A 27,065-nucleotide genomic window follows, 5' to 3' on the forward strand; every position below is an offset into this window, starting at 1 on the left:
TAACTATGCTATGAAAGTACGAAAGAGATTATGAGCCTTCATAGGTAGAATTTAGAACCTATGACGTGGAATTATTCTATTAAACATACTTTTCCCTCATCAGAAGAAAATTGCTGTCTTTTTGACACCAGGTTAGCATCATCGGAATATGAATAAAATAAGTGTAGTTTTCTTATAACCCATTCCATAGATAAATTTAATTCAATTGCAGTCAGCAAATAATACACTTCAAATAATGGAATAGTATTTATTACAAATTTTCATTTCAATTGTTCAGAACCGTTATTTAGAATTTCATTAAATAAAAGCAACAAACATAATTAAAAATATTGATGAAAATGAATGCTATAAAATGTTTAGCAAATATAAATTTAAATTATTTTTTCAGAACCAAAACCCTACGTACATGTCAACAAACATGTTCTATTTGAAAATATAAACCTGTGTATAAAAACTATTTTCAATAAAAGCAGAAAACACATGTTTCAACAACATTATGTTCTGATTTTTTCAGGTACACACAGCAAATATATCAGAACTAAAACTGCAGGTTCTCTCAATAAAGATAAAAAACATTCTATTTAAAAATATAAATAAAAATAGATCAGTGCATAAAAATTTTGTTTTAGAAAAATATAAATCCCATTAATCAGGTTCCGATTTTTTTTCCAGGTACCATAGCAGGTATATCACAGAATTTCCTGGCATTCAGATTGGCCCAATCAACAAACTTGTCGCCAAGAGTAGCAGCACAAGTAATTAGCATCAAAACATCACCTTCGGCTTGATGGAGATTTTCAGGAGGTCGATTCGTCAGTCTGGTGTATACATCACATAGTTTGAAGCTAATCCTGAAAATTATTTCATTTATTTAAAATTATGATGGGAACTTTATACAGCTGTATATACAGCTGTATTCGTCCCAATAAATTACTTAGAAAATCCAATGGAGTTTTTACAAAGAAAAATGTGCTATTCCTCAAAAATATGTTATACTTAATGATTTTGCCAAACATTCTATAAGTATATCTGTTAATAATTGATTAGAACTGGCTGATACTTGTTGAAAATCCATATTAAAACTAATTAATAGTTTATTGTATGATTTTCACTATAAAGCCGTGACATGTGTTTCGCTATACAAAAGGTTCCTCAAGCGTAAACTGTTTACGCTTGACTAGTTGGACTCTTCAGTGATACTCAGGGATATATTAAGGGCAATTAGATCATTTAAACTAACTTACCCCGAATTGAAGCGGAATTTTTTTCGAACACCTTTCCTCATCTTAGATGGATAAGGAAATTCTGAGGTATCAGTCCTTATTTTTTGTTTCTTTGGTGTAGTTTCATTTATTTTCTGAACCTTGAGGGCCTTTTCGATACATTGTTGTTCCAACTGTTCAGCGGCACTACATAAAAGCAAATCATAATCGTCTGTGAGTTCAATAGGCACAGTCTCTTGAGATATTTTTTCTGCTCTAGTGTCTTGGAAATGAATATCTTGAAATGTAATTATAGAGTCTATACACAAAATGTTTTCTGCCAATGAACTTTTGGTTTTGTTAATTTCAGTGTGTAAAAGGGGAAAATCGAAATGATTTCCATTATGAGCAACTAAACATACTGGTTGGGGATTATGGTTCAAAAAAGCGTTAATGGATGCCACTGTTCCTGCTGAAAAACTGGGTAAGTTCTCTAGAAGATGATTCGATAAACCTGAAAAATAATATTTAATTTATCAATCAATCAATCAGAGGATACTTCATTATCTGAGGATATCTCACTTGTGTGTGTGATGAGTTCAAATGGCGTTGGTATAACCAATTTACCAGTCTATTTTAACATGTGAAATTTATATATTTTAATATTTTCAAGATGTATAATACATTCTTTCTTAGTTCTAGAAGTTAGTATTTGGATAGTACTAATAAGTTGTTTTTTGTCAAAGTTATTTTGACAATTAAAAATAAAAAAGCATTCACAATATAAAAAATACAGACAAATATTTGGGTACATATAAGTAAATTATTCAACATACATTAGAGACTTGCCAAGTTATTAATTTATATTATGAAAATACCTCTAATATATGTAATATTTCAGCTATTTCTGAAATGCTTGAAGTTGATAATGTATTTTCAATAGGATTATAGCAGATTAAGATCTCAATAAGTTAGGACAGGGTATTCCTATTATTATTTTGACTGGTTCAACCAATACACCAAGTAATATGGAGTTTGATTTATGTATACCAGGCATAACTTTTCCAAAATTTTAAAAAACTATGGACATGATTTCTAAAATTGAAGTCACTGGTACTAGGTATATGTTGAAATGTTAAAAAAATTGTTTTTATTATATTGAAAGAAAGTTGATTATCATAAGACCATTCCTGAATTTGTAGATATATCATTAGCTTTTTCATTGTAGAGGGTGGATTCCTCTTCTTTATGCCATAAATTATCAGCTAAAATGGTGAAATATCCTCCAATTTTAAAAGTTAAAAAGGTTATTGAAGTATAAAAAACAAGATGCCCAGGAACATATCCCTTTGGAAAGCTATATTTGTTACAGCGATCAATATTCTCAACTAAGATAATGGTAAAAATGTACGCACCTGTAATTTTTTCAGCGCCATCAGAAATTAATTTGCAGGGATTGAAACAAAAATTCAATTTGTTCTGAACTCGTGGAAATACTCCTAGTCGAATATGATTTGCTTGAACAGCAACCATACTAAGTTCAGTAATCTTTGTTTTATTATTTTCAGCAGAAGGCAAACCTGTTGTTTCCGTATCCATAAAAACAAAAGTTTTTATATCATATGATTCCGAACATGATTCATTCATCTTTCGAATTCCTCGTGAAAATGGAATAGTACTAATTCGAAAAAGTTTACAAAGCCTTAGGATAGAAAGGTACATTAAAACTAAATTGTTTTTGTTTCTTCATTACCACAGCATTTTGAGTGTTTTTATACTTTTAAATAGTTAAATAAATACTATCTTTGTACGTGGACAGTCTGTATACTAGATACTAGATTAGATACTACCCAACTACCCTTCCCAACCACACAAAAAAATTTGGTTAATAAGTAAAATAAGTTAATAAGTCTTCTTCTTCTTCTTTTAATTTCACTCTCAGCTTCCAGGTTTGGCGCTATTATGACCAGTACTCTTTTTATTACAGTGTTGACTGTAACAAAAACTTTGTCCGGGGAGTACAAAAGTCTTGTATTACACAATATTGTATTCCATGTTTTTTCCTTGTAAATGTATTGTCTCTATTTTTCCATCTCCTTTTCTTTGTTTTTTTCTGTGCGCTAGACCGTTATTAATAGTAGGTTTAGACTCTTCTCGCTTCAGGGCAGCAGTGAAGCATTAACACAAACCGAAATGCTGCCTCGGATAGAAAGCACCCAGGATGGAAAAAGTTAAAGATGGGATCCTACATAATAGAAAATTTATATATATATATATATAAATTTTATATATATATATATATATATATATATATATATATATATATATATATATATATATATATATATATATATATATATATATATATATATATACAAATATTTTTAATTTTCATTATTCTTTGTATACTGTTTTTTTTCAACCTATTTTCTTTTTTTGTATCTATTTTTTTTCTTTTCTTTTTTTTTTCTCTATAGTTCTATTTTATTATATGCTAAAAAATTATTAATTAATTTAACTATTTTTGGTGTTATATTTTTTTTAATTGTTAGGAAGTTCAGGGGGAGAACCACTCCGTTTTCAATAAACGTCCGATACATATCGACATTTGGTATAATGTTGATTGGACATTCGAAAAAAATATGTTCCAACGTTTCCTCTTGCCCACATTCACAGTATGGACTGTCTCTTACTTTAATTCTATGTAAATGCTTGTTTGTTAAACAATGACCTGTTTTCATCCTTATTATGGTTGTAATATGTCTTCTGTTTTGATAGGGAAATTGATTATACCATATTGTTTCCGGGTATTCTGTATGAATTTCGCCTTATGTAATACCTTTTGTTTTTATATCTGTTTTCCACTGGTTTCTAAATTCCATAAATATTTTTTGTTTAAGAATAGGCAAAATTATCTTTTTATCTATTTTTGTTTCCAAAGGTATATTCAAATGTAGTTCCAAATTTAGCTAATATACCTACTTTTCCATTCCATGTTATATTAGGAATGAAAAAGTAGATACCTATATTAACATTCTTCTACTGAGTTTTGAGTTTGACGGAAATGCGTTTCTCGCTAACACAGAACTATAACTTATTAGTTCTGTGCCCGTGAACCACAGCTCCACAAAAACTAATTTTTAGGTTAATTTATTTTCGAAAGGTCTGTTAAAATAACGCCCAATAGCTCGTACGACCAGTGCAATGACCTTATGTCACCCATCATTGCATTTAAATGAACCATAGAACCATACTGATGAGTGAGGGTCAGTTAGCTCGAATTATGTTCCTACGACATATCAGTTTCAGTGAATACTTCAATGAATTATATCTCCCGATGTTTATTGTTATTATAGTGAATTGGGTCATGGATATGGCTACCTATATTGTACTACTTTCATTGGAAACATTAATACTATCGCAATATTCTAAAGTTTAATCCCGAATATCTTATGAGCCAATCTTGGATCGACAACATCATCGTTTACAATATGGATCTTAGGATCTTACCTTATAAAACATATGCACGTTTTCGAACATCTAACTGCCTGCTCCTACTGCCTGTGAAACCGCGCATACGTGTACGTGTCAATTGTTTTTAGCGAATATGTATTTCAAACAAACTTCTAAAATTGTAATAGTGGGAATGAAAGCGGTTTTACATCGTATTTTGATCAAAGGCTGCGACTAATAATCCCCACCGGCATAGTTAGTCGCGTGTCTTTAGTCTTAGGCTGAACTCGAATAGAATATAGGCTATAGCTGCTTCTACTACTAACACAGAATTCTTCAACTACGGAAGAGAGTCAGTCATTTTGAAGTACACGATTACGATTTGTTCGCCTAGGATATAATGAACGGTCGAATGAATGATATAAAACACAAATTGATTTTCAGTTCACGATAGTGACTCACCAACACCAACATTACAAATACCGCATTTGAAAAAAAACTAAAACTTTATGTTCTGTGGTGATATATATGGAAGAAACTGAAGCACGTCCTGGAAACATAATCTAGAAAACCTCTATCTTATAAATAAGATGCCTATGCATTTGTGATTAATGACCAGAGAATGGACAAATATCTCTGTCTCTCTATCTGTGTTTATTGGTGCTATCATATAGGACAAATCATTGGCATGACCATTCAATTTATTTTTCAGCAGTAAGAGCTTATTGAACTTGTAAGTCAATATTTAGCTGTATAAGAGAAGGTGATAAATAGTCAGAACGTATACCGTTAGAAAGCAGTTTAGTAGTGAATTATTTCAATGAAAAATGTACTATGAGAAGATGAAAGAAAATGATAACTAGAATAACATAATGTCCATTCTGCCTTTTTAAAATACACACATTGACTTATGTGCCGACACTGTTCTGGGTGAGGTTATAAGACAAGTGTCTTATTCCGAAACTTCTAATTACACCATTGAGAATGATACTATTCCAAATAAATGATATTTTATATCGATACTCTTTTATATCACATTGTGTAGTGTTCCAATGAATGCTTTCTGTTTCAATTCCATAACGAATATTTGTAGTACAAGCTTAATAGAAAAAAAGTTATTTTTGAGAAACTCATTGTTCATATGAAAGTTTCGTTCAAGTGAAAGTAATTGTTTCAAACGGGTTTTGTCTTCTTTCTTCTGAAAATATTCCTTTTTCAATAAATATATTAACTTTGGTGACGGGTTTACATAAAATAAAATATACGACAATTACATTAGAATATTCACTGAATTCTTCATTGAGATTCTCTATATTTGTTGTTAATGTATCTTAAAACAATTCGCGATCATTGATATAAAATAAAAAAAATATTCAATCTTCTGATGCATGATTTTTTGGTTCGGAGTTAAACATATACGTCAGTTCTTATATACACCAGGCTTACGTATTTTAAAAACACTTTATTGTGTGATTTTCACTAGACAGTTTTACAAAAACGCGTATCTTAATCATTAAAACACACCCGAGGAAGCCATTGTATGGCGAAACACGTGTTGCGTTTTTATAAAACTGTCCAGTGAAAATCACACAATAAAGTGTTTTTAGAATACGTTAGTTATGGATTGTCATCAACTATCGGCCGATTCCATCATAAACACCAGGCTTATAGTTGAAAAATAAAAACTTTGTGAAAATATATTTTTTAATCTGAAAAAAAAAAGAAATGAAAACTGTCCTTTCAAAGTCAAGGAAAATCATTCTTAATAGAATAAGCATTTGTTTCAAAGATGTGTCCGTATTTCAACTATTAGTCTTCAACTTCGGACACAAATCTTCGGAGCAAAAGGCGCATCAACTGGAAAGAGCCTAGAATTGCTCCATGGACACCAACTGAACTAAAATAAAGGAATTCAAAAAATTTTATTTTAGGCGATATCATTTTGTTTTTCAAACTGACATACCGATATCGATAATTATAACTTACTGTCAAGCTACTTTTCAATCTCCAAAATTCAAAGGTCTATTTTTGTTTTTGAAATTCATTTTGTCCCATTTTTTTGCAACGTTGTCTACCTGTAGTGCGTCATCGTCATCACAAAATCCGACCTTTCTTGTCGTCGATTCATATTTGCGGATTGTGAGTCATCTTTCGTAATAAAATTCGTCGGTTGTGAAGCGTCAAAAGTTGTCAGAAGTTACCGGATTCCAAAATCTAGTGCAGATTGCAGCAATTTTTATTTTTCAAAGTATATTTTGAAAATCGTATGTCCATCCAGAATCTCAACACATTTGGTAAGTTGATTTCTTGAAGGATCAGACCTCTGAAGACAAAATGGCTACTTCTAAAATCACAAGGAAATTGCATGATTTCCTCAAGAGATACCTATATTAGTTGCTTGAAAGCGACTCACACTTTATTTTAGTTGAAAAATATATATATATATTAAAATCCGCTTTTTCTCATCCGGGGTTAAATCCAAAAGTATAGAGAAGTAAATCGTCAAATAACGGTAATTATTTTCCTTTCGCTTTATTTAACCTGCATGTGCGACTTCAAATATATTGAAAATGCATTGAAATGGATTTTGGCCAAGTATTGGCCAATTCCATTCTACAACGAATTTCCTTTAAGAAATGCCCTCTTTGGCTTTCTCCTTTCCTTTACCACAAAAAGACGGATATTTTCCAAAATAGAAGAAAACATTTCTGGAATGGAGATTAGCTTAATCAGTGAGCTGAAATATTCAGTGTACAAGTAGTTGAATTTTGATTCAGATGTATGTAAGTAATTGTTTCATGGACAGAAAAGTTTATATATTATTTAAAACATTAATTTTTAAGACTTGTCATTTTGAATGCTTTCTGATGAAATTTCGTGCACATCCACCAACTTCAGTTATATAAACAATTAGGTACTAATATTTCTTAATTAACTTGATAATGTATGTACTTCATTTATTAAGTACATACATTTCATACGTTTAGTTATTAGTTTAATTTGATTCAGGAGTACCTACGTGTGAATGTTACTATCGATTTTATCATTTTTGACCATACTCTAAATTAAATGCAATATCTTTTTTGTTATTGATTTTTTATTGTTCTTAACGCAATTCCTAAGTAAATTTCCCAATGTTTGTCATCTCTATCATAAAATTATTCCAATTTTTTTTCCAATCATTCAATTTTTCTTGGAAATTTAAGATTTTATATTACACAATCTTGTGATGACTTGTAGAATTTGGAAATAGCCGTATTTCTGAAACTTGCTTCGGATTATGTACCTACTGAACAAATTCAACATTTCATTGGTGTGCTTATTTTTCAGACCCCTTTGCTGATGCAAGTAAGGGTGCGGACGATGATGTTCAAGACGGACTCGTTCATATAAGAATACAACAACGTAATGGTCGTAAGACTCTAACCACTGTACAAGGACTCTCATCTGAATATGACCTGAAGAAAATTGTTCGAGCATGTAAAAAGGTAAACTTGTTTTTTTTTCAGAGAAAAAGTTATCTTCCCCTTTCAGAATGTTGATTTTGATTTTTGCCAGTAAATTGTTTTATCCTTCAAATTTTTGCAACTTTGTTGATTTTAGAGTTCTTCAGTCTAAATCTCAAATTCAATAATATTATAATATTCATTAGGTGATTCTAAAATAAGTTCTACACCAATTGTGAAAATAGAGACATCAACTTTTTTCCTCCCCTCATTAATTTCACAAAAAAATTTCCCTACATGATCAATTCATTATTATAACAATTATGTATCTCATTAAATACAATACACTAATTTTTGGGAAAACAAATCTGACTTTGGTACTTCTTCATCATAATTCGTAAAGTGGGAATCTTTCGAAGAAAGGATGAAAAAGTAAAGACATCAATAAAAGTTCTTTACAAAGATAAAAAGATCATACACAAAAGTTTCTTCAAGAAACAATCTGGAAAAATAAATCCAACTGCTTTCAAATATGAATTACAAGGAAATTACTTTTTCTCATTCAGTTTATACTTCAAACATTTGTGACAGAATTAAAATGAATATCATATAAAGGTATGCAACACAATGTAATGTATGGAAGCATGTAAAATCTCACAAGAAAAACTTATCTTGTATTGGACTTCTAATCTTTGTACACGCCTTTGTGGGGAGTTTTTATTGATATCTTCTCACCTAAATAAATATTCCCTTTTCTCAATTAGCAATAGAGCTTCAGCAAGTATAGCCGGAATTACATTAATATGTTGTGGTGTGTTGTGATGCTCTCTGACGTGATAGCGAGTGTGCAGACTATTCTGTCGTGTCGGGGCGCGCTCTGACGTTGTTTCGAGCCAATACAGTGGTGGCCTTTGGAGTAAACGCATGCGAGCATCTACAATGCTTTCCTCCAATTCAGATAGTGATATTCAGGAAAACCGTACGTGCCTGCTGATGTAAAGTTTACTTAAAAAGAAAGAAAAAAAATATTGGGTTCATCCAGTAAATTATCTGACAGGTAGTCGAAGCGAATATCGTTTACCAGTGATGAAGAAAGATTTCGGGATGTCAAAAAATCAATTTGAGTAGAGTATGATAGAAAATGATAATGAAAAAATGCAAACCCGTATTTTCTAACAAGTTCAATAAGTTCGTCCGACATCTTGTGCACAAATAAATGCAAATAACTATTCTCTAGCTAGTTAACGCGTTAGATTAGAATCATACCAGTGATTGAATGAATACGTTTATTTAGGAAATCCTAATATACATACAATAATAATAATAATATACAATAATAATAATAATGAATCAGTAAACAATAATAATATGTCCTTAACCAACAATAATAATAACTAATAACTAGAGTCATACATATGACTGTAACCTAACAATGTTGAGAAATAAAATAGAAAAGGAAATAAAATTCAAAGTTAACTAACTTAGATAAGACTATACTAACAATTTAAAACTTACTGATACATGATAATAAATGTTAAGGTTTAAGACTACTGATGTTCTGCATCATTGAGCCTTTTCCTACAAAATTGTGTTTGTTTTAATATAGTTGTTTAGTTTAGATTTAAATATATAAATACTTTCGCTTTGTTTTATGTCTCTTGGCAGCTTATTAAAATGGTTCAAACCTTTATAAAACAATATTTTCATTGAGCTGGTTAATCTGCATCTTGGCAAGTGAAAAAGATAACTATGTCTTGTCTCGTAGTTGTGAGTACTATCACGATAAATAATGAATTCATCAAAATAAGATGGTAACATATTATTAATAGTCTTAAAAATAAATATCATTGCTGATCTATAGAACCTTTCTTGTATTGATAACCATTGTAATGCGTCGAGCATAAACTTTATGCTTGTATAATGATTACATTTTAATATGACTCTCATTCCACGATTTTGTAGTTTTTGTAAAGTCGAAATTTTGTTTTGATCACACCCATATAGTAATGTACTACAATATTCGAAATGAGGCTGAATGATTGTGTTATATATAGTGACCTTGGAAGAAACTGACAAATGATAAGAGATTCGAGAAAAAAGTAAAGTTTCTTTGATATTTTTTTAGTTATGTATTTGAAGTGTGCATTATAAGATAAACAGTTGTCTAACACGAATCCCAGGTATTTAACTTCGGTTACAAATTCTATTTTTTCTTTATTAATTTCCAAAGAATAGTAATTTATGTTTATATATTTATATGCTGTGGTCAGAATCATGGCTTTTGTTTTAGACACGTTTAGTTTTAATTTGTTGACGTTCAAGTATTTATGAATCTCCTCCAAGCAGATATTCATTTTTGTCAAAGCTATCTCTAAATCTTCATGAGATGTTGTAACATTGTATCATCAGCAAATAAATTCATAAAGTCACAATTTTGACATAAACTGATGTCATTAATATATATAAGAAATAGTAAAGGGCCCAAGACACTTCCTTGAGGTACCCCAAATTTTGCGTTAATAGGAGATGAGAGAACATTACCCACTTTAGTGATTTGTCTTCGATCGCTTAAGTAGTCCTTAAACCGTCCTAGCACTGTTCCTTTAAGACCTATAGCTTCCAATTTTTTCATTAATATATTACGGTCAATTGTCTCAAAAGCTCTTCTTAAGTCTAAGAATACTGTTACAACATAATCTCTGTTGTCAATAGATTGAGTCCATTTACTAATCGTAAGTTGTAAAGCCGTTTCACAAGAATGATTTTTCCTAAAACCGGATTGATTACTTATGAGAATATTATTGGCCTCAACATAACTTAGGAGCTGATCGTATACAGCCATTTCTAGTAGTTTCTCCATTCCTGGTAAGGTGTTTACTGGACGGAATTCTCCCGCTTTATTAGTATTTTTGACTTTGGGAACAGGTACTATTATGCTAGTTTTCAGGTGCTCAGGAAATTGCCCATATTGTAGAGAGATATTTATAAAATGTAACAAAACATGACCAATGACTCCAAACGTAGCTTTAATAAACTTGATATCTAAGATTTCAGTTCCAGATTTATTTTCCAATCTATTAACAATTCCTGTAAGATCTTTCAATTCAAGTTGATTAAAACTTTCGAAACTAGAGACCGCCGTAATTTCACCTTTCCATGAAGTAGTAGTCTTAATTGATTTAACAATTTCTTCTAAGCTGGATTCAAAATATTTGTTGAAAGTTTCTGCTATTTCAGCTTCATCTCTAAGGATTTTTACTTGTCCTGATTTTTACTTTGAAGAAATTATATTTTTTCACAAGAGTATTCCAACACTTAACTATGCAATCACGGATAATTGTATACAAGACAATTATACAACCACATTTTGAATATTGCCCCACTCTTCCATACACAAGTGATTTTAATGAAATGAGAACACTACAAAAATTACAGAATCGCGCAATGAGGATTATTTTGAGACGTGACGGGAGTACCCATATATCTTTAATGTTAAATACTCTAGAATGGTTATCTATAGAAAGTAGGCTTACATATTTAACGATTATTTATATTTACAAAATGTTACATAACCTCCTTTCCTCCTCCTTTCTCCTTCAAATTCAATATTGTTTGTGTCAACTGTATTAGACTTAGTATTAATTAGAGATTTAATGGTTTTCCACATAAGTTGTTGGTTCTTAGAGCTTGAATCAATTTTATTATAATAATATTCTTGCTTTTTAGTTTTCAGTAAATTAACTACATAGTTTCTTAGACTTTTATATCTTTCCCAGTTGACTTCACACCTGTTGTGTTTAAAAATTTGGTATGCTTCATCTCTTTGCTTAATTATGTCTTTTAGGTCCTTGTCAAACCGTGGAAGACTATTTTGGTGAGAAAAATACCTCTTGACTGGAGCAATTGTGTTGACAGTATTTACAGTCTTATTAATAAAATCCTCATAAAATCTTTGTGTGTGTGAAGTGTTCTGAACCATTCATAGCAATAATTTGACGAAACCGATAAGAATTCCATGAAAATATAAGTCAGCCACCAGAAGTATGCCAAAATTCATTAGCATTGAATGGGTTATTAACTTTTGGGTATCATTAAGAGTTAACTTTTGATGATAAATTTTTTTCAATTCTTACCCCCATTTCCACCCCCTCAGAAGACCTGGAAAACTCGGACATGATATATGTCTTGTTGAATCAGTAACCAGGAATAACATTCCTCATTTTCGTAGGAGTACAAAGTTAATATCCAATTATATATTTTTTTCAACTATATTTTAATTATTTATTCTTAGGAGTTTGCCTGCAATGGTACTGTGATAGAGCACCCAGAATACGGAGAAGTTCTTCAACTACAAGGTGATCAACGAGAAAACATCTGTCAGTGGCTTACGAAAGTAGGACTGGCCAAACCAGATCAACTGAAGGTGCACGGTTTCTAATGCGCCTCGAAGTTGTTTTTTTTTTAACTATGTAAATGTCGCACTTTTATTTAAATCACGGAATTTTCAACAGCATGTGCCCAATCGAAGTTGCTGCTACGTAGCAATTTTGTACAATAATTTTATATAATTGTGCCTTTCCATAAATACATTAGTTCACAATGTTTGTGTTTTTCTTTTCATGTTGACTGTGTTTAGTTTATAATGAAATCCGATAAATAATAAATGTCTGGTCTAGTTTCTGGTGTTTTATTCAATAGTTCTGACGTCTGGATTGATGTACCAAACAAAAATACTAAGTTTCCTTGAGGTTAAACCATAGTCATCAGTGATGATAAACTGGGAAGTTATTGATGAATCGAAAAGACGGATGTATTTTAGATTTGAAAAAATTCATAGGACATATTTTCTTTTGAGCAGTTTGACTTGTCAGGGATGCCAAACTTGAAAAAGGTTTGTTTCACCGTAATTAAATCCAATTTGGAGTGATCTCAAAAAATTGAAGATAGACCACAGGGTTACCACTCGATATTGTATCCTGATCAAATTTAGATGATTTAATAATAAGTTAAGCGATTTCGTAGGTTTTGCATGTGACATGCTCCATATAATTCAAATTTGTCATAGACTTTCAGAAGTAAAACTGAAGCTTTTTGCCTAGACGATATTTAGCTTAGACCTTATAAACAAGTCAATGGAATTTTATAAGCTGCAAAATTTACTTAAATGGTAAACACTAGTAAAATATTCGTATTGTGAAATTAAACTAGTTACGATGTACTCAAATTTCTAGGTAAGTGCAGAAGGGCCACATATATTATCATTAGTTTTTTGGAAATTACGACTAAACTCGAAATTTTGACTTTAAATCCCGTAATTTCGAGTTTCAAGTCGAAATTTCGGTCAATTGTGCTAACGAAAGAGGAGAAGAAATATGTAGGTAAATGTTATTAATTTTTATAGGTAGGTTAGGACAAGGTACAAATTTTAATCACCTCGCATTACAGAACACCTACAAAGAAAGTTTAATGTGCAGCTCCAAATCTAGAAAGGTTGACAATGCCGCAGGAAAAATAGTTCTTTGGTCAACCGTTGGTGTTGCAAAAGTTTCTACTTGCGCTCACTAGATGTAGCCACAGTGCTGTAAAACGCTGTATAATTTTCACTTTGACTTAATTCTACTAGGAAGTTGACAACGAAAACTCATTGAAGAATTCAGGAAAAGTAATTTACCTTCAATCAAATGTACTTTGAAATTAGTCAAAAACAATAATCGATAATTTCTAATGAAGGGAACATATTCGGATGTTATAACTCTTCCATGAACCCATCATGTTGGGGCCACACTAACGAGAAATGACATTAATTATCGCGATAATGGACGTTAACCGTAGGTGTAGCCACGACTTAATGCAATAATTTGACAACAGCAGTAACATTGCCGTTTCGCGTTAGGCGATAGCACAAGTGGCGGTACATCAAAGAGATTAACGCCAGAATTAATGCGATAAAGCGGCCACACTACGTCTTTTTTTTTTATCGCCAATCGTGGACTTTCACGTTGACCGTATTAAGTGTAGCCACCTACTTTGGCACGTTAAAAATTATCGCGATAATGGGCATTGACGTTAGCCGTTTGTGTGGCCCCAGAATAAGGTTTTCTATGGGTAAAATCAATAAGTGCAGGAGATATATTATATCGAAATAATAAAAAAACTAAATTCTTCAGACTTTTTTTCAAGAAACGTAATAACAAAAAAAAAGAAGTATAAATTGTTAATTCATTCGATCGAGTTAGAAAAATATACCATAGGCACGTTGTAGGAGTGAAAAAATAAATTAGGTACAGAAACAAACAAACAAAAACTGTTAGGAACTTGACAGAAAGAAATTTGTTCAACATTAATCTTAATAGATTGTAACTTTTCACTTAACAATACAAATGTGAATCAGATTTATGATAACATTAAAGAAAATTGTGAAAACATCTTAAATGAAATTGCACCTTTAAAAACAATTACTTTCTATGAAGAAGATCTGCCTTGGTATGATGGTCAAATCAGAAGGTTGAGTAAGGAAAGAGATTTTGCTTAGAAATTATTTAAAAGAAATGCTAATGATGTTAATTGGCATAATTATAAAAATAAACGTAATGCTGTCGTAAACAGGGGGTTGGGAACCAGGGGGTTGGGAACCACGGGGTTCCGCAGGGAAGTATTTTAGGGCCATTACTGTTCTGAATTTACATTAATGATATCAGCAAATGTAATGAATGTGAATATGAACATTATTTCGCTGATGATGCCCTATTATCGGTTAGTGATAAAGATATAGATAAACCTATTAAAAAAATTAATGAAGCATTGCATAATATTGCTATATATTTAAAAACTAATAAATTAAAGCTAAATGTAAACAAAACAAAGGCTATGATACTCACTACACCGTTTAAATACAGAGAATAAGATTTAAATCAAATTGAAATAAAAATAGAAAATGATAAAATTGAGCTCATTACTGAATTCAAATATCTAGGATTCATGTTTGACAATCATCTATGAATGAATAACCATTTCACCTACATACAGAAAAAAATTTTGAAGAAATTATATTTTTTCACAAGAGTATCCCAACACTTAACTATGCAATCACGGATAATTGTATACAAGACAATTATACAACCACATTTTGAATATTGCCCCACTCTTCCATACACAAGTGATTTGAATGAAATGAGAACACTACAAAAACTACAGAATCGCGCAATGAGGATTATTTTGAGACGTGACGGGAGTACCCATATATCTTTAATGTTAAATACTCTAGAATGGTTATCTATAGAAAGTAGGCTTACATATTTAACGATAATTTATATTTACAAAATGTTACATAACCTCCTTTCCTCATATTTTGACAAATTTGTAATTTTTAATAATCAAATCCACCAGTATAATACTAAAATAAAAAATAATTGGTATGTAAATAATCAAACAAAAACATTCAACACTAAAGCATTAATGTTCAAAGGATTTATTAAGTATAACAGTCTACCTAAAAATGTGAAGTCTTCTAACAGTCTTATTCTGTTCAAAAGAAATTTATTAGACCATTTAGGAGACCATTAAGGTATTATGTAATTTTTTTTTCTTTTTTTTGTATTTTCAATTATCGTAGGTAAGACTACTTATTAACAAATATAAGTAGGTCTTTTTTGTATTATTGTATTTATATGTATATTAATGTTAACATAACTTGTATATATTAGGATGTATCCTATTTGAATAATGCATTTCATTTCCACTATTTATTTATAAAGTTTCCAAATCACTTTATGTCTAAATTATATTTAAAATTATTTGTAGATATTTATTCCTTGTATGGCAGATGCACAATTCAATTTAGATATTTGTTGGAAATGTAGGTATACAATTTCCACTATAACTATGCCTCAATTGCAACTGGCTCACAATTTTCCTGTATATACCTTTGAAATTATTTGGATTGATTGAATTATTATTGCACCGTCCGTGCGATCCGAAAAATAATTAAAGGTGATCTCGTCTGAATTTGTACATTGAAAGATATTTTAATACATTAGTAGGTATCTATGAGGTCTTTGTTTTCTGAGAATTTATTCTACATTATTCTTGAAATAGACTATAAAACTAAAATCTATGGCATGTATATGGATGAACCTTTACCTATACCTACCCTAATACCTATTTTGATACCCACCCAAATTTGTGTCATATTGTTTATGTATTTCACATTATTCATATGTTAACGACTATCTCTTACGTTTTCTAATTTTACCTAATTTCTATCTGGGATTACTGTGTATCAGATCAAACAAAAGACTTTTCGGATAGGACCTAACCATTGAATAGCAATTTCTTTGAAATATCTTGCGGGGATTTTCTAATAATTTGACATTCAGTGACTTATTTTCAGATCATCTATGAACTGATATAGACGATACAGGGGGACTTCCATTGTCTAATGTGATATGATTTGAAATATCTAAATAACAAATGAAAATTAAAAAGAATGACTGGAAAAAACAATTATATTAAGCAAAAAAACCCTGAAAAGAAATTACAATAATATAAAAATTAAGAAAAAATAATGTAATAAATAATAAAAATATATGAAATAAAAAAATTAAAATTAAAATGAAATGAAAAAAAAAATATATAAAAAATAAAATGTAATAAAAATCAAAATTTAAAAGATTTCAAGCCAAGTTACTTCACGACGTTTCGATTGTTAGTATCCGCAATTGTCTTCCGGTAATTTAATTGTTCATTTTCAATTTTTTTCCTAATTTTTATTTTATCGCAATTTCTTTCCAGGGTTTTTTTGCTTAATATAATTGTTATTTTCGGCTATTCTTTTTAATTTTCATTTGTTATTTCAGAGTGTTTGTTATGCGTAACTAGAGGCTTTATTTCGTGAATTCAGATTTGAAATTTCAATTCCGGTGGCGTCGTAGAGGGTTACTAGATTGACGGTTATGGTAAAAATCATTGAACGCCACTGTTTTCGCTAAGTTCGATATTCATCGAATCAGAGTCGGTGGCGTAGAAATGTGGATTACGCATCATTTGAGTCAAAAAATGAATTAATTCGAAATGAAAATCTGTTCGGATAGTAAATGAAAGACGGATTCAAACTGCTAGTTAACTTGTATTTCATTCAGAGTACAGCATAGGTAATAATTAAAAATAATCAAATAAGATGCTCAAAATGAGATCCTTGACTTGCAATGCAAGCATCTAGTCTTCCCTCATCGAGTGCTATACACATTTAAAAATTTCTGGGGTGTAGCTTATGACATAAGCATGCGTAATGCGTATGACACAATTATACGTAATTCTATTTCTCAAGTCATTTTCATCGACAACTGATGTCGCATAAACAAGCGATTTAAGATATGCTCGAAAGAAATAATTCAGAGGGTTCAAATCTGGAGATCTAGGTGGCCATGGTGCACCGTCGTGCCGTTCTACTAGTAATTGGAATTTTGTAAAATTTTTTGAAGGAACTACTGGCAAAAATACAATCGTCTTGAAAAATCTCGCGGTAACAGTGTCTGCACCCGTTGCTTGTAATATGCAAATTTGTATTCAAAACCTTCCCCAAACAGGGAACAGTACCTACTTGGCCCGATCCTTTTTCCTGCTTACATGAACGCAGTAACGCAGATTAATAAACTTTACGGTCATATAGTGTATTATGCTGATGATACGGCTATGATTTTCAGCACTGGTGAAAGTTTTGATGAAGTCTATAAAACTTTTGAAATACTTTTTCCCTGGCTGAATAATACTTTATTGAGTTTGAATGTGAAAAAACAAAATTTATGACTTTCACTCAATTCAGATTATCAGCGGCATAATATTGAACCTAAATTTCACAAAATGATCTGCACTAAAAGATTTGAGTGTAAATGCGAGGTTATAGAAAAAACATCAGTACCTATGCATTAAATATTTGGCTATTTTCATTGACCAACATAAGAGATGGGACAAACAAGTATCTTATGTAACACAAGGATGATACTCTGAGAGATAATCGTTCAAAAAATATATATTTTTAATATATCAGTCTTTGGCAAAATCCATAATGAAATATTGTTTAGCATGGGATGGTACTTTCAGCAACCACATTATTAGCTTACAATTAGCACGGAACTCAATTTTGAAATTATTATTTTAAAAAATATACGAATTTCAAGGGATCATCTATATCAAGAGAATAATTTACTCAACGCAAGATCATTATATAGCTACCAGTGTCTAGTATAGTCATATAATCTATATATCAAACTTATACCTACTTCTTTTTGTTTCCTCTATGACTATTAAATTTTATTTTTGGTAATTATATTCAGTTCATTGTCTACAGTTTCTGTTTCCATAAAATTTAAAGGCATTTCAATTCCTAGGTGAAAGTTACGCATTCAAGATAATTGAAATCTAATCACTATGTTATACTACACAACAAATTGTAAATTAAACAATTAAAATCAAATATTTCATATCTCCTCTTCCCTCTCGCCGCTTCATCGGTTCAGCGGGAGTTGACCGTTTTTTCCGCTTGAATAAAGGTTTCCATATGTTCTGTATTTCTACGCTAGCTTGGCTGAATGCGCCGTTGGAGAACATATTGAACTTTCTCTTAAACTAGTCTTCCTCCCTGTGAATGATCTTAGCTTGATGTTATGTTGAGGGGTCCAAACATGCTCTGCTTTTCCCGATTGGCCGATTTCTTCTCGCTGTGTATTTCTCTTGTGCTCGGCAAAGCGGACTTTCAATGGTCTCTTAGTTTCATCGATATAGGATTTGCCGCACTCACAGGTTATCCGGTAAATACAGTTCTTGGAACTCAGTACGCGTTTGGTGGACTGGTTTTTGTAAGGCTGCTACGGATGGTGTTTCCGGATCTGAAGCAGGTTCTGATGTACTTGGAACCAATTGTTCTTCTTCTTTCCGATAATCCTCTGATGTAGGGAAGTGCAAGCACTGGTTGTGACGGCTTATCTTCTTTGTGAGACTCCTGCTGTCTTCTAGCCAAAATCTGATCCACCATCTTCATCACTTTGGGGTAACCATTTCATTGAAGATCTTTTTTGATGATGTCTAGTTCCTTCTTGGTACTTTCCTTCGTATTACAAAGCCTGAAAGCATAATCCACTAGAGTCTTGATGGTAGATTAATGTTGGTTGGATTCGTAATTCAGATACTATCCCCAATTTTTCCCTTATTTTTATTTCATTGTAATCTCATCTGAGGGTTTTTGCTTTCAATTTTTAATTTCATTCGTTCTTTCAGGGATTTCAAATCATATTATATCAATAGAGAGTTGTCCTGAAAATTTCGAGAAGAAAATTGGATTAGATAATTTAGGAAATAGAATTTCAAGAACGAGGTTCAAATGATGAACGAGAACGAGAATGTTTCCTATTTATTCACCAAACTCAAACACCTGTTCATGCAGCTGCACTTTAGTAAGAATAAATCATCTTTCCCTCCAACTGATTTCCTGGAGTCTTTGAGGTCCACTAGATACTCGTTACGACATGACAAGGATTGTTCTGAATTCTTGGGGTTCTTGTTGAATACTCTTCGTGAGCAAAACAATAGCAGAATCAATACTCCTGACCACTCTGGATTGAATGATTTCGTACAGTCTATCTCGTCTTGTGTTTGTAAATCTTTTGCTGGAAAAATCCTCACTTGTTCACTTTGTAGTAAATGTTCAAGAGGTAGCAGAAACGTATGTTAATTTCTGGAACTTCAACTAACGTTTCCTAACCAGTCCGCGTGCAAAGCTTATTGTTAAATCATCTGAAAATGAAACTTTTAACAGGTGATGATCGACTGTATTGCCAAACATGCGCCAAAATAACTGACTGCTATAAGGACACAAGTATAGCTGAAGCACCAGTCAATCTAGTAATAACACTGATGATTTTCAAACATGACTCAACCTCTAACGGAAGCACCAAACTTTTACGAAGGTTCGAAATAGATGAACACTTCAATCTAGCAGACTACTATTATAATTTTCATGCAGTCATTGTTCACTGTGGTTATGGTGTTGAATTTGGTCAGTATTACGCCCCTTGATCAAAGACGAAACGGACTGGTTTAAGTTTGACGATAGTCGTATCACGAAGTGTACTGGCGATGTATTGAATTTATTGGAGCCTCTGGAGACACCCTACATTTTGTTTTATAAGAGAGAGGGGATTGGCAGATCAAGATCTTCAGATGATGTGGTGCTGCAGGTTTTCCCGGGTTTTCCTGCAGCCTGAATCAATGAAGTCGCCTTGGAGCTCTAATTAATTTTTATTGTTGTTTTATAATTTCATGATTTGTATTTTGAAAATTATTAAAGACTCATATCATATTAGACAATGGAAGTCCGAACTAGTAACATTCAATAAATGGTTTATTATATTGAAGTAATAAAATCTAGACAGGTTAATTTTCTCCTGAATATATAAACTATCGACGCTGCAAAACGTTTTCTTTGTGCCACACGATATTTCTCACCTCGCTAATCCATCCCGTACGCTCCCAATTGTTCCGTATCAATCAACCGCCCACTCGCAGCATCCGCACGGGGGCGTCGGAGTGCCCGGGAGCTAGCGCGTACGCCGCCGCCGCCGACATCTCGTCAGCTGGTCCGTCAGTTTCCGGGACTCAACAGGTCGGCAGCGGGCGGCATGATCCCTCGCTCCGCGGTTCTCGATGCCCCCTAGCCGAAACCGCGGCAGAACTGCCACCAGGTCCGATCCCATGAACGCCTGCCTGGACGCGAACGGCACCTACGTCTGCACGGCCTTCAACCCGCGCTGCTACATCATCCAAAAGGTGAGAGGACCGCTCCATATGGAGGCGGTGAGATCTGTGTTAGCGGGGGTCTTGTCCCGGAGCTTTTTGGCCTTTTGCTTGATTTTCTTGGATAGCAAGGATATTTAGTTGGTTCGAATCTCGTCGAGTAAGTTGACGCGATTTCTGGATCAATACCCTTGTTTTGATACTCGAAAACGTAACACGTGGAGCATGTTGCTGTTGTAATCGTGGAAATGCATATGGTAAATTTCACATCAAATGTATACATTACAAATAAAAGGTATTATCATTGCCTAGTAAGTCCATGAGTTGGTTAACTGTATTCTATCTCGTTTTCCGCCTTTTTTCCAATTTGTTATTTTGAGATTTTTCAAGTACCTACTTTCTCACTTCTTTCTCCAATCTTGATTTTGGTCTACCTTTTCGTTGTTTCCTGCCAATTCACTGTTGATGATCACTTCTAAACATCTACTTTCTCATCTCATATATCAGTTTTAAGTAATTTTTAGCACTCACTCTTATATGTACCAATTTTATGATAATCTCATTATGGTTGTGTTATTAAAAAAACTGTATTATGATAGTCTCACTATGCTTGTGTTATCAAAAAAAATACTGTATATGTATTGCAATTTTATATGTGACTTGCTACAATTGTTTTCTATCTAGTATCTTCCTGAGTTCCTTCACCTCCAAAAACAGTAATCTCTCTTGTTCTGTTTTTTGTTATAGTTCAGATACATTGCTCTTTACTACTTTATATGTTTTTATTTTGGCTCCTATGGATATATTTCTGTTTCGTATGACATTGAGAGCGTACAAATAGCGATTGTTCTTCGTGACTATTTTTAAGATGTCTTCTCCCTTCTCAGGGAGAAAGTCGTCCCCAGGTTTTCAGATCGTTCTACTTATTCAAATTTATAAGTAAATTTTTTTGTTGTCATCGTCAAATATTGTTTCTGTGAAGGCATATCAGCTTTTCCAAATTTTTCGTTTTTACTCAATTTATAAGAAGTGGTTATTTCACTAATAAATAAGTCATTTTTTGAGAAAATTTGAATGGTAACTTGACTTTACAAGAACCACACAGTGTGAGATAATGGATATCCAGCCCATTCAACCAGAGATAGTTCACAGTGGTTCAATAGGAAATTTGTTTTTCTTAGGAATGGGCATCTAAGAAGTGTTTTCAGAGGTTGTAAAAATGTAAAATAAAAGTCAAATGAAAAGTTCATCCGGCTGCATTTCATTTGCAAAAAAATGTATAACTTAATATCATGGCAACGTAATATAAATATTTTTGAACGGTATATTTATAATGTTGTTCAAATATCTAAAAAGATCAGCAGCCTAAGTCCACTTAGTTACTTGAAATATTTGGAAAATGAATAAGGACAGTATTTGGTTCATGTTCATTCCACCAGTGATATTTCTCAAGGACTGAAAAAAAAATTAAAAGTAAACGGTTAAGACGATATTCCGATCCACGCTGTCATTTTCTTTCCGCGGACCGCTCCATATGGAAGCAGTGAGACTGTGTAGGGTCCGGGGTGCTTGCCCCTGGACATTTTTGGGTTTTGCTTGATTGTTTTTGAATGTCTTGAATGGAAAGAATATTTAATTGGTTCGAATCGTGTAGAAACGTCAACGCGATTTTTGAATCAATAACTTTGTTTTGATTCGATACTCCGAAAAGCAACACGTAGAGCATGTAACTTCTGTATGTGTGGTAGTGCTATGTCAGTGTTAATCTTGTTTGTTAATTTTTTGTTAACTTCGCAGATGTATAAAGCTGATGGTTACACTCTGTCACAAAAAAGCGATTAATTGAAAATACTCTGACTGAATACCACCAACATAGGTATCTGATCTCTCTCAGTAACTGTTTCACATCAGGATCTACTAATGTAATAATAGCCCGGAGTTGAGAATATTCTCTATTTCAGCAAATAGAGTTACTAGGTACATATTCTTGAGGGGCCATGCTCCTCCCATATTTAATACATTTGGTGCATTCTAGAAGCACATTTATTGAACGAAATTGCATAGTGTCCAGTTGATGGAGTTGCAGAAGATATTCCAAAAGTTCACGTTCGGTCCCTTGAAACATCATGTTTCATTATCACTGCACATTTCTTCTGGAAAACCTACACTGCCGCCAGTGTCGATAAACGTTAACGAATCCATCTGAATGGAGATCATTAACCATTTCAAAGTGAATTTTACTGCGCTAACTGTTCCACGACAGGTGAATGCTCAAGCTTTTTGCATTTCTAACAATTTGCCCAACAACGAGCCTCATACAAATAATCCAAAACGTGAATCTCTAGTTGCTTGTGACAATTTCCTGACTATGATTATCGCAGGTGGGACCTCGTTAATCCTTAGCTCGACTTCTCTCTCAGTGTGCGTCCAGCGGTGAATTGGCGTGCGCGTGGTAGTACGCCCGACTCATTATCGAAAGGTCGTGAGTTCGATCCCAATCTCGACAAGATATTTCTCTCGAGAGAATTTATTTAGTTGAAGCTGGGATGATTCTGCAATGTTACATGGCTGAGAATAGCCATGATGTTCCCTAGATGACTCGGAGAGTTATGAACATTGCTAATCCAGAATATGAGACAAATGACCAAAGTACGTATTAGCGGTATCCAAAAATTTCTTAGGAGTGCCTAAGAACAATAAATAACATGTACACAAGCCAAAGTTCATTTATACATTTTTAGATAGAGACATGCTTAACAGAGGCATCAAAAGCCTGCTGAAAATTAATATGTATATTGAACTTGTATTTGGAGCCACAACAAGAATTCAACGTACTGCCAGCAATGAGCCTATAACTTCCCCAGAAAAAAATTGAGGACACTACATTAATTTCAGATAAAGAAAGATTCGATCAGTTAAATGAGTATTTGGAATTTTGGTCTCTTTTTTGTGCAATATAAAAACAATTTCGGAAAAATCCGACCTTCTTGAAATTAACTGTAGACTCTGTATCTGTAAATCAGATATAATGATTGTTTGTTGCCTTGTCTAAAATATTTTTGGCAACCTAGTCAATCAAAAATGAAATTGCTGAAAGCATCGACTTTGCTTACTCAATAAAAAAGAATTTTTGTAAAGTGGTTATTTCATAACGTATATATCTTGTTTTTTTTTTCGTATGGGTTTGACTTGCAGTTAGGGGACGCCGTACGAATCTCGCTCAGGGGCCGGTAGTGCTAAATCCGGCACTGGTCAGTATTATTAATCATTCTCCGTTATTTCTACAGGAAGCAGTATATGGCATTTCATTTGAAAAAAAACATGTATTTGATACGTTATACCTTGTATGCTCTGGTAAACATTTTTATAAAACCGAATGCATTGACATCTGAAACTTATAAAAAAATTAATAATTATATTTCTATACGTATGTATTTCTCCTTGATAGTCTTCAGACTTCTTTGGAATCTTCAAATGTAAGCTCGATGTAACTGTCACACATTACATTATTTTCTCAATATATTTTTTTATTATACCTACTTCAGTTTTACAATGTCACCGTGCGGTAAGGATCCTCTCAAATATTTATAAAAGTTCTATGTTCAATATGTTCATTTATTTTTTGTTGTTGTTTCATAATTTCATAATTTGTATTACTTTCTTTTTTTAATTACTAAATATAACCCCTTTCATTTCGAAAAGCATTTTTTCAACTGATGCTTCAGCATTTTTGGTTATTTATTTTGTCCACTTTTACAGATAGTTTCTTCATCCAACACACCGGGACCAAGTATAGAAGGAAATGGTACAAAGATCGATGTCATTCCAGAGAATTTTCAACTAGGCTGGGACCAAACAAGCCGAATATATCCTAACCTAGTGTATTCCGTTACTCTGGACGGTAAGTGAATACCTATCATTTGGACTTTATTATTTTAATTTTTCAACGATTATTTACTAAATCATTGAGCTGACTGTTCATTATAAAATAGTTTCTAACGAAAAACAAGACTGGAATTCGGTTACTAATAACGAATGTACCCCACCAGAAATTTGTAAAATGGCAAAAAAATTGTAATTTGTCAAAAGTTCGTCACTCAATAACAAAATGAGAATAGTTAGAAACTCCAATAACTTTTTCAAGAAGCTTTGTGGACCAGTTGTTGAACTGGTAGATAAAGCCATGATCGTGTGTTTAAATCGTATCGACACACCAGTTTTTATGTTTTGAGAACCTATTAATTTTCAAGCTATTAGAAATTGAACGAAAAAACAAAATGGGAAATATTTTACAATGCCTTTTTAAATTACTTCTTGTTATAAAATTAGTGATATTACTTCAATACGGAATATTCTTTACAAATTAATCTCATTTTAAAATATTCCTGATACAAATCATAGAAAAAATACTTGCCAGAAATGCTCAACGCTCGCTCGAAAGATTTAAGGCGATAGCCTTCGGCGTGCGCAAGTGATATCCAGAGAACTCGTAAAGGCTTTCAATGTTTTATGGTTGACCACTTTATTTTAATGTCAAATGTTGAAAATTTGTTTCTAGTGTCATTTTCCAAAATTTCAAATTTTCATTTGTAATTTGAATACACCGCTGGTGTGTGACCCATACGTGTAGAATTTTCATACAAATATCACAGAATAGTAATTATTCTGTGCAAATATGTCAACCAATATGGCCAATTTAATTTAATTTTCATGGGCCGCTTTTTTATAAGACGGTGATATTCATGTTTCTGGTGGCGATACAGTTTTGCATACTCTACATCGTGACGATTCACAAAATTCACTTTAATTAATTCTTTTGACATACGTCAAAAGCATGTGTTTTGACATGCGTCAAAAGAATTGAAGCTATTTACAGTTTGACGCGAAAGTTTTAATGTGAATTTTGGGTTTTTATAACGAAAAAAGATTATTTTCCGAAACGTTGACCAATAAAGAAAGCTAAGTTTAGACATTCTTTTTTTTTTCAATTTCTAGGCAAAATTTATGAATACGACAAGTTACTAATTGCACTCTTCAGAACTTTATATTACGGACCAACTTTTTTCAAATTGTGATAGGTTATATACCCCAAAAAATAATAAGAAATATTACTTCTTCATTCTATTTCTTAAATGATTCGTAATAGAAAATGTTGAACATTTTCCCTCTGCAATAGTTGAGACCTGGGCACTATTCAATTGCCGGGACTTGCAATTAACAACTATTGAGATCTAGAAGATCGGAAAGCATTATATTTATAACATTGAGAAAGTTAACCACGAGAGAACGATATTTTCATGGATTATTCATTGAAATCAAGCCAAAGGTCTAGATAAACCCGTGTTACTTTCCATTTTAGGAGAATATTTCTGGGAACTTATCTGTAGCCATTGAAATATTTTTTATCAATAATATGCTGTATTTTTTATTTATTTCGTTATCACTTTCTGAGAATCTCAACCTTTCATCAAAAGTATCTCTGAGTTTAATTTGTGGCAGTTTATTAGTATTTTATTCTAAATTATGAGTTTTGTTTCATGGTATACAAAAATAGATGTGTTAGGTGTAACGCAAGTAAATCCCCCCTCGCATATGAAATTTCATATGGAGGGGATTTTCATAATTCTTCAGGTATACATTCAGGTATAATCTAAATCTATAAATTTATCGAATAGTTGATTTAGTAAGTTGGTACTTTGGTATTTGTGGTCAGGTTCGCATTGTATCCTGATTTAAGTCCAGTGCAACAGTTATCTTTGTGCTTTAGTATTTGTGGTCAGGTTCGCATTGTATCCTGATTGAAGTCCAGTGCAACAGTTATCTTTGTGCTTTAGTATTTGTGGTCAGTTTCGTATTGTATCCTAATTGAAGTTTAGTGCAGCAGTTGGCTCAGTACTTTGGAATTTGTCGTCAGTTTTTCACCGAATTCTAATTGAAGTACAGTGCAACGGTGATACAGTCCTCAGTGGGTTCGCTTTTATATAGATATGGCTAGTTCAATAAGCAACTCGGATCTTGAATGCATACCGTACAAATTTCACATACTTAGTGGATTTTCATGGAAAGTCTTAGAAGGTGAGAATAATTCTAGAAATTATTTTTAAATATCATAAAATCATCTCTGTGGAAAAGTGTGTCTTCATTTCTGTTTTACTCATGAGGTTTTCATTCTACCTCT

General features: G+C 32.3%; 3 protein-coding genes across 3 annotated transcripts in view; 2 read left to right on the forward strand and 1 right to left on the reverse strand.

The window, feature by feature from the left end:
• Window positions 1-233: 233 nt before the first annotated feature.
• LOC111507507 (three-prime repair exonuclease 1) lies at window positions 234-3,083 on the reverse strand. The gene is made up of 3 exons (XM_023162818.2): window positions 2,618-3,083; window positions 1,245-1,716; window positions 234-851 (listed from the first exon to the last, which is right to left on the reverse strand). Exons 1-3 carry the CDS (start codon window positions 2,922-2,924, stop codon window positions 650-652), a joined length of 981 nt encoding a protein of 326 aa, XP_023018586.2. The 5' UTR covers window positions 2,925-3,083; the 3' UTR covers window positions 234-649.
• Window positions 3,084-6,644: 3,561 nt separating this feature from the next.
• Window positions 6,645-12,779, forward strand: eIF1 (eukaryotic translation initiation factor eIF1). The gene is made up of 3 exons (XM_023162817.2): window positions 6,645-6,949; window positions 7,986-8,143; window positions 12,393-12,779. Exons 1-3 carry the CDS (start codon window positions 6,922-6,924, stop codon window positions 12,537-12,539), a joined length of 333 nt encoding a protein of 110 aa, XP_023018585.1. The 5' UTR covers window positions 6,645-6,921; the 3' UTR covers window positions 12,540-12,779.
• A 14,080-nt stretch (window positions 12,780-26,859) lies between these two features.
• LOC111507505 (La-related protein 4B) overlaps window positions 26,860-27,065 on the forward strand; it is a 45,772-nt gene continuing 45,566 nt past the window's right edge. The window contains exon 1 of the mRNA XM_074176942.1: window positions 26,860-26,962. Within this exon, the coding sequence (XP_074033043.1) occupies window positions 26,875-26,962 (88 nt within the window). The 5' untranslated portion in view covers window positions 26,860-26,874. The remainder of the gene's footprint in view (window positions 26,963-27,065) is intronic.

Source organism: Leptinotarsa decemlineata, unplaced genomic scaffold, assembly GCF_025532065.1.
Source record: "Leptinotarsa decemlineata unplaced genomic scaffold, Ldec_3_MD MMD2_tig00002082_RagTag_RagTag, whole genome shotgun sequence".
Taxonomy (NCBI): domain Eukaryota; kingdom Metazoa; phylum Arthropoda; class Insecta; order Coleoptera; family Chrysomelidae; genus Leptinotarsa; species Leptinotarsa decemlineata.

Bases quoted from the DNA above. Each gene is read 5' to 3' on its own strand.
- LOC111507507 (XM_023162818.2), bottom strand. From the start codon at position 2,924: ATGTACCTTTCTATCCTAAGGCTTTGTAAACTTTTTCGAATTAGTACT. The intron at 1,717-2,617 runs GTGCGTACATTT...ATTATTTTTCAG, and splicing joins TGGCGCTGAAAAAATTACAG to GTTTATCGAATCATCTTCTA. The intron at 852-1,244 runs GTAAGTTAGTTT...AATAATTTTCAG, and splicing joins AAATTCCGCTTCAATTCGGG to GATTAGCTTCAAACTATGTG.
- eIF1 (XM_023162817.2), top strand. From the start codon at position 6,922: ATGTCCATCCAGAATCTCAACACATTTG. The intron at 6,950-7,985 runs GTAAGTTGATTT...CTTATTTTTCAG, and splicing joins CCAGAATCTCAACACATTTG to ACCCCTTTGCTGATGCAAGT. The intron at 8,144-12,392 runs GTAAACTTGTTT...ATTTATTCTTAG, and splicing joins TTGTTCGAGCATGTAAAAAG to GAGTTTGCCTGCAATGGTAC.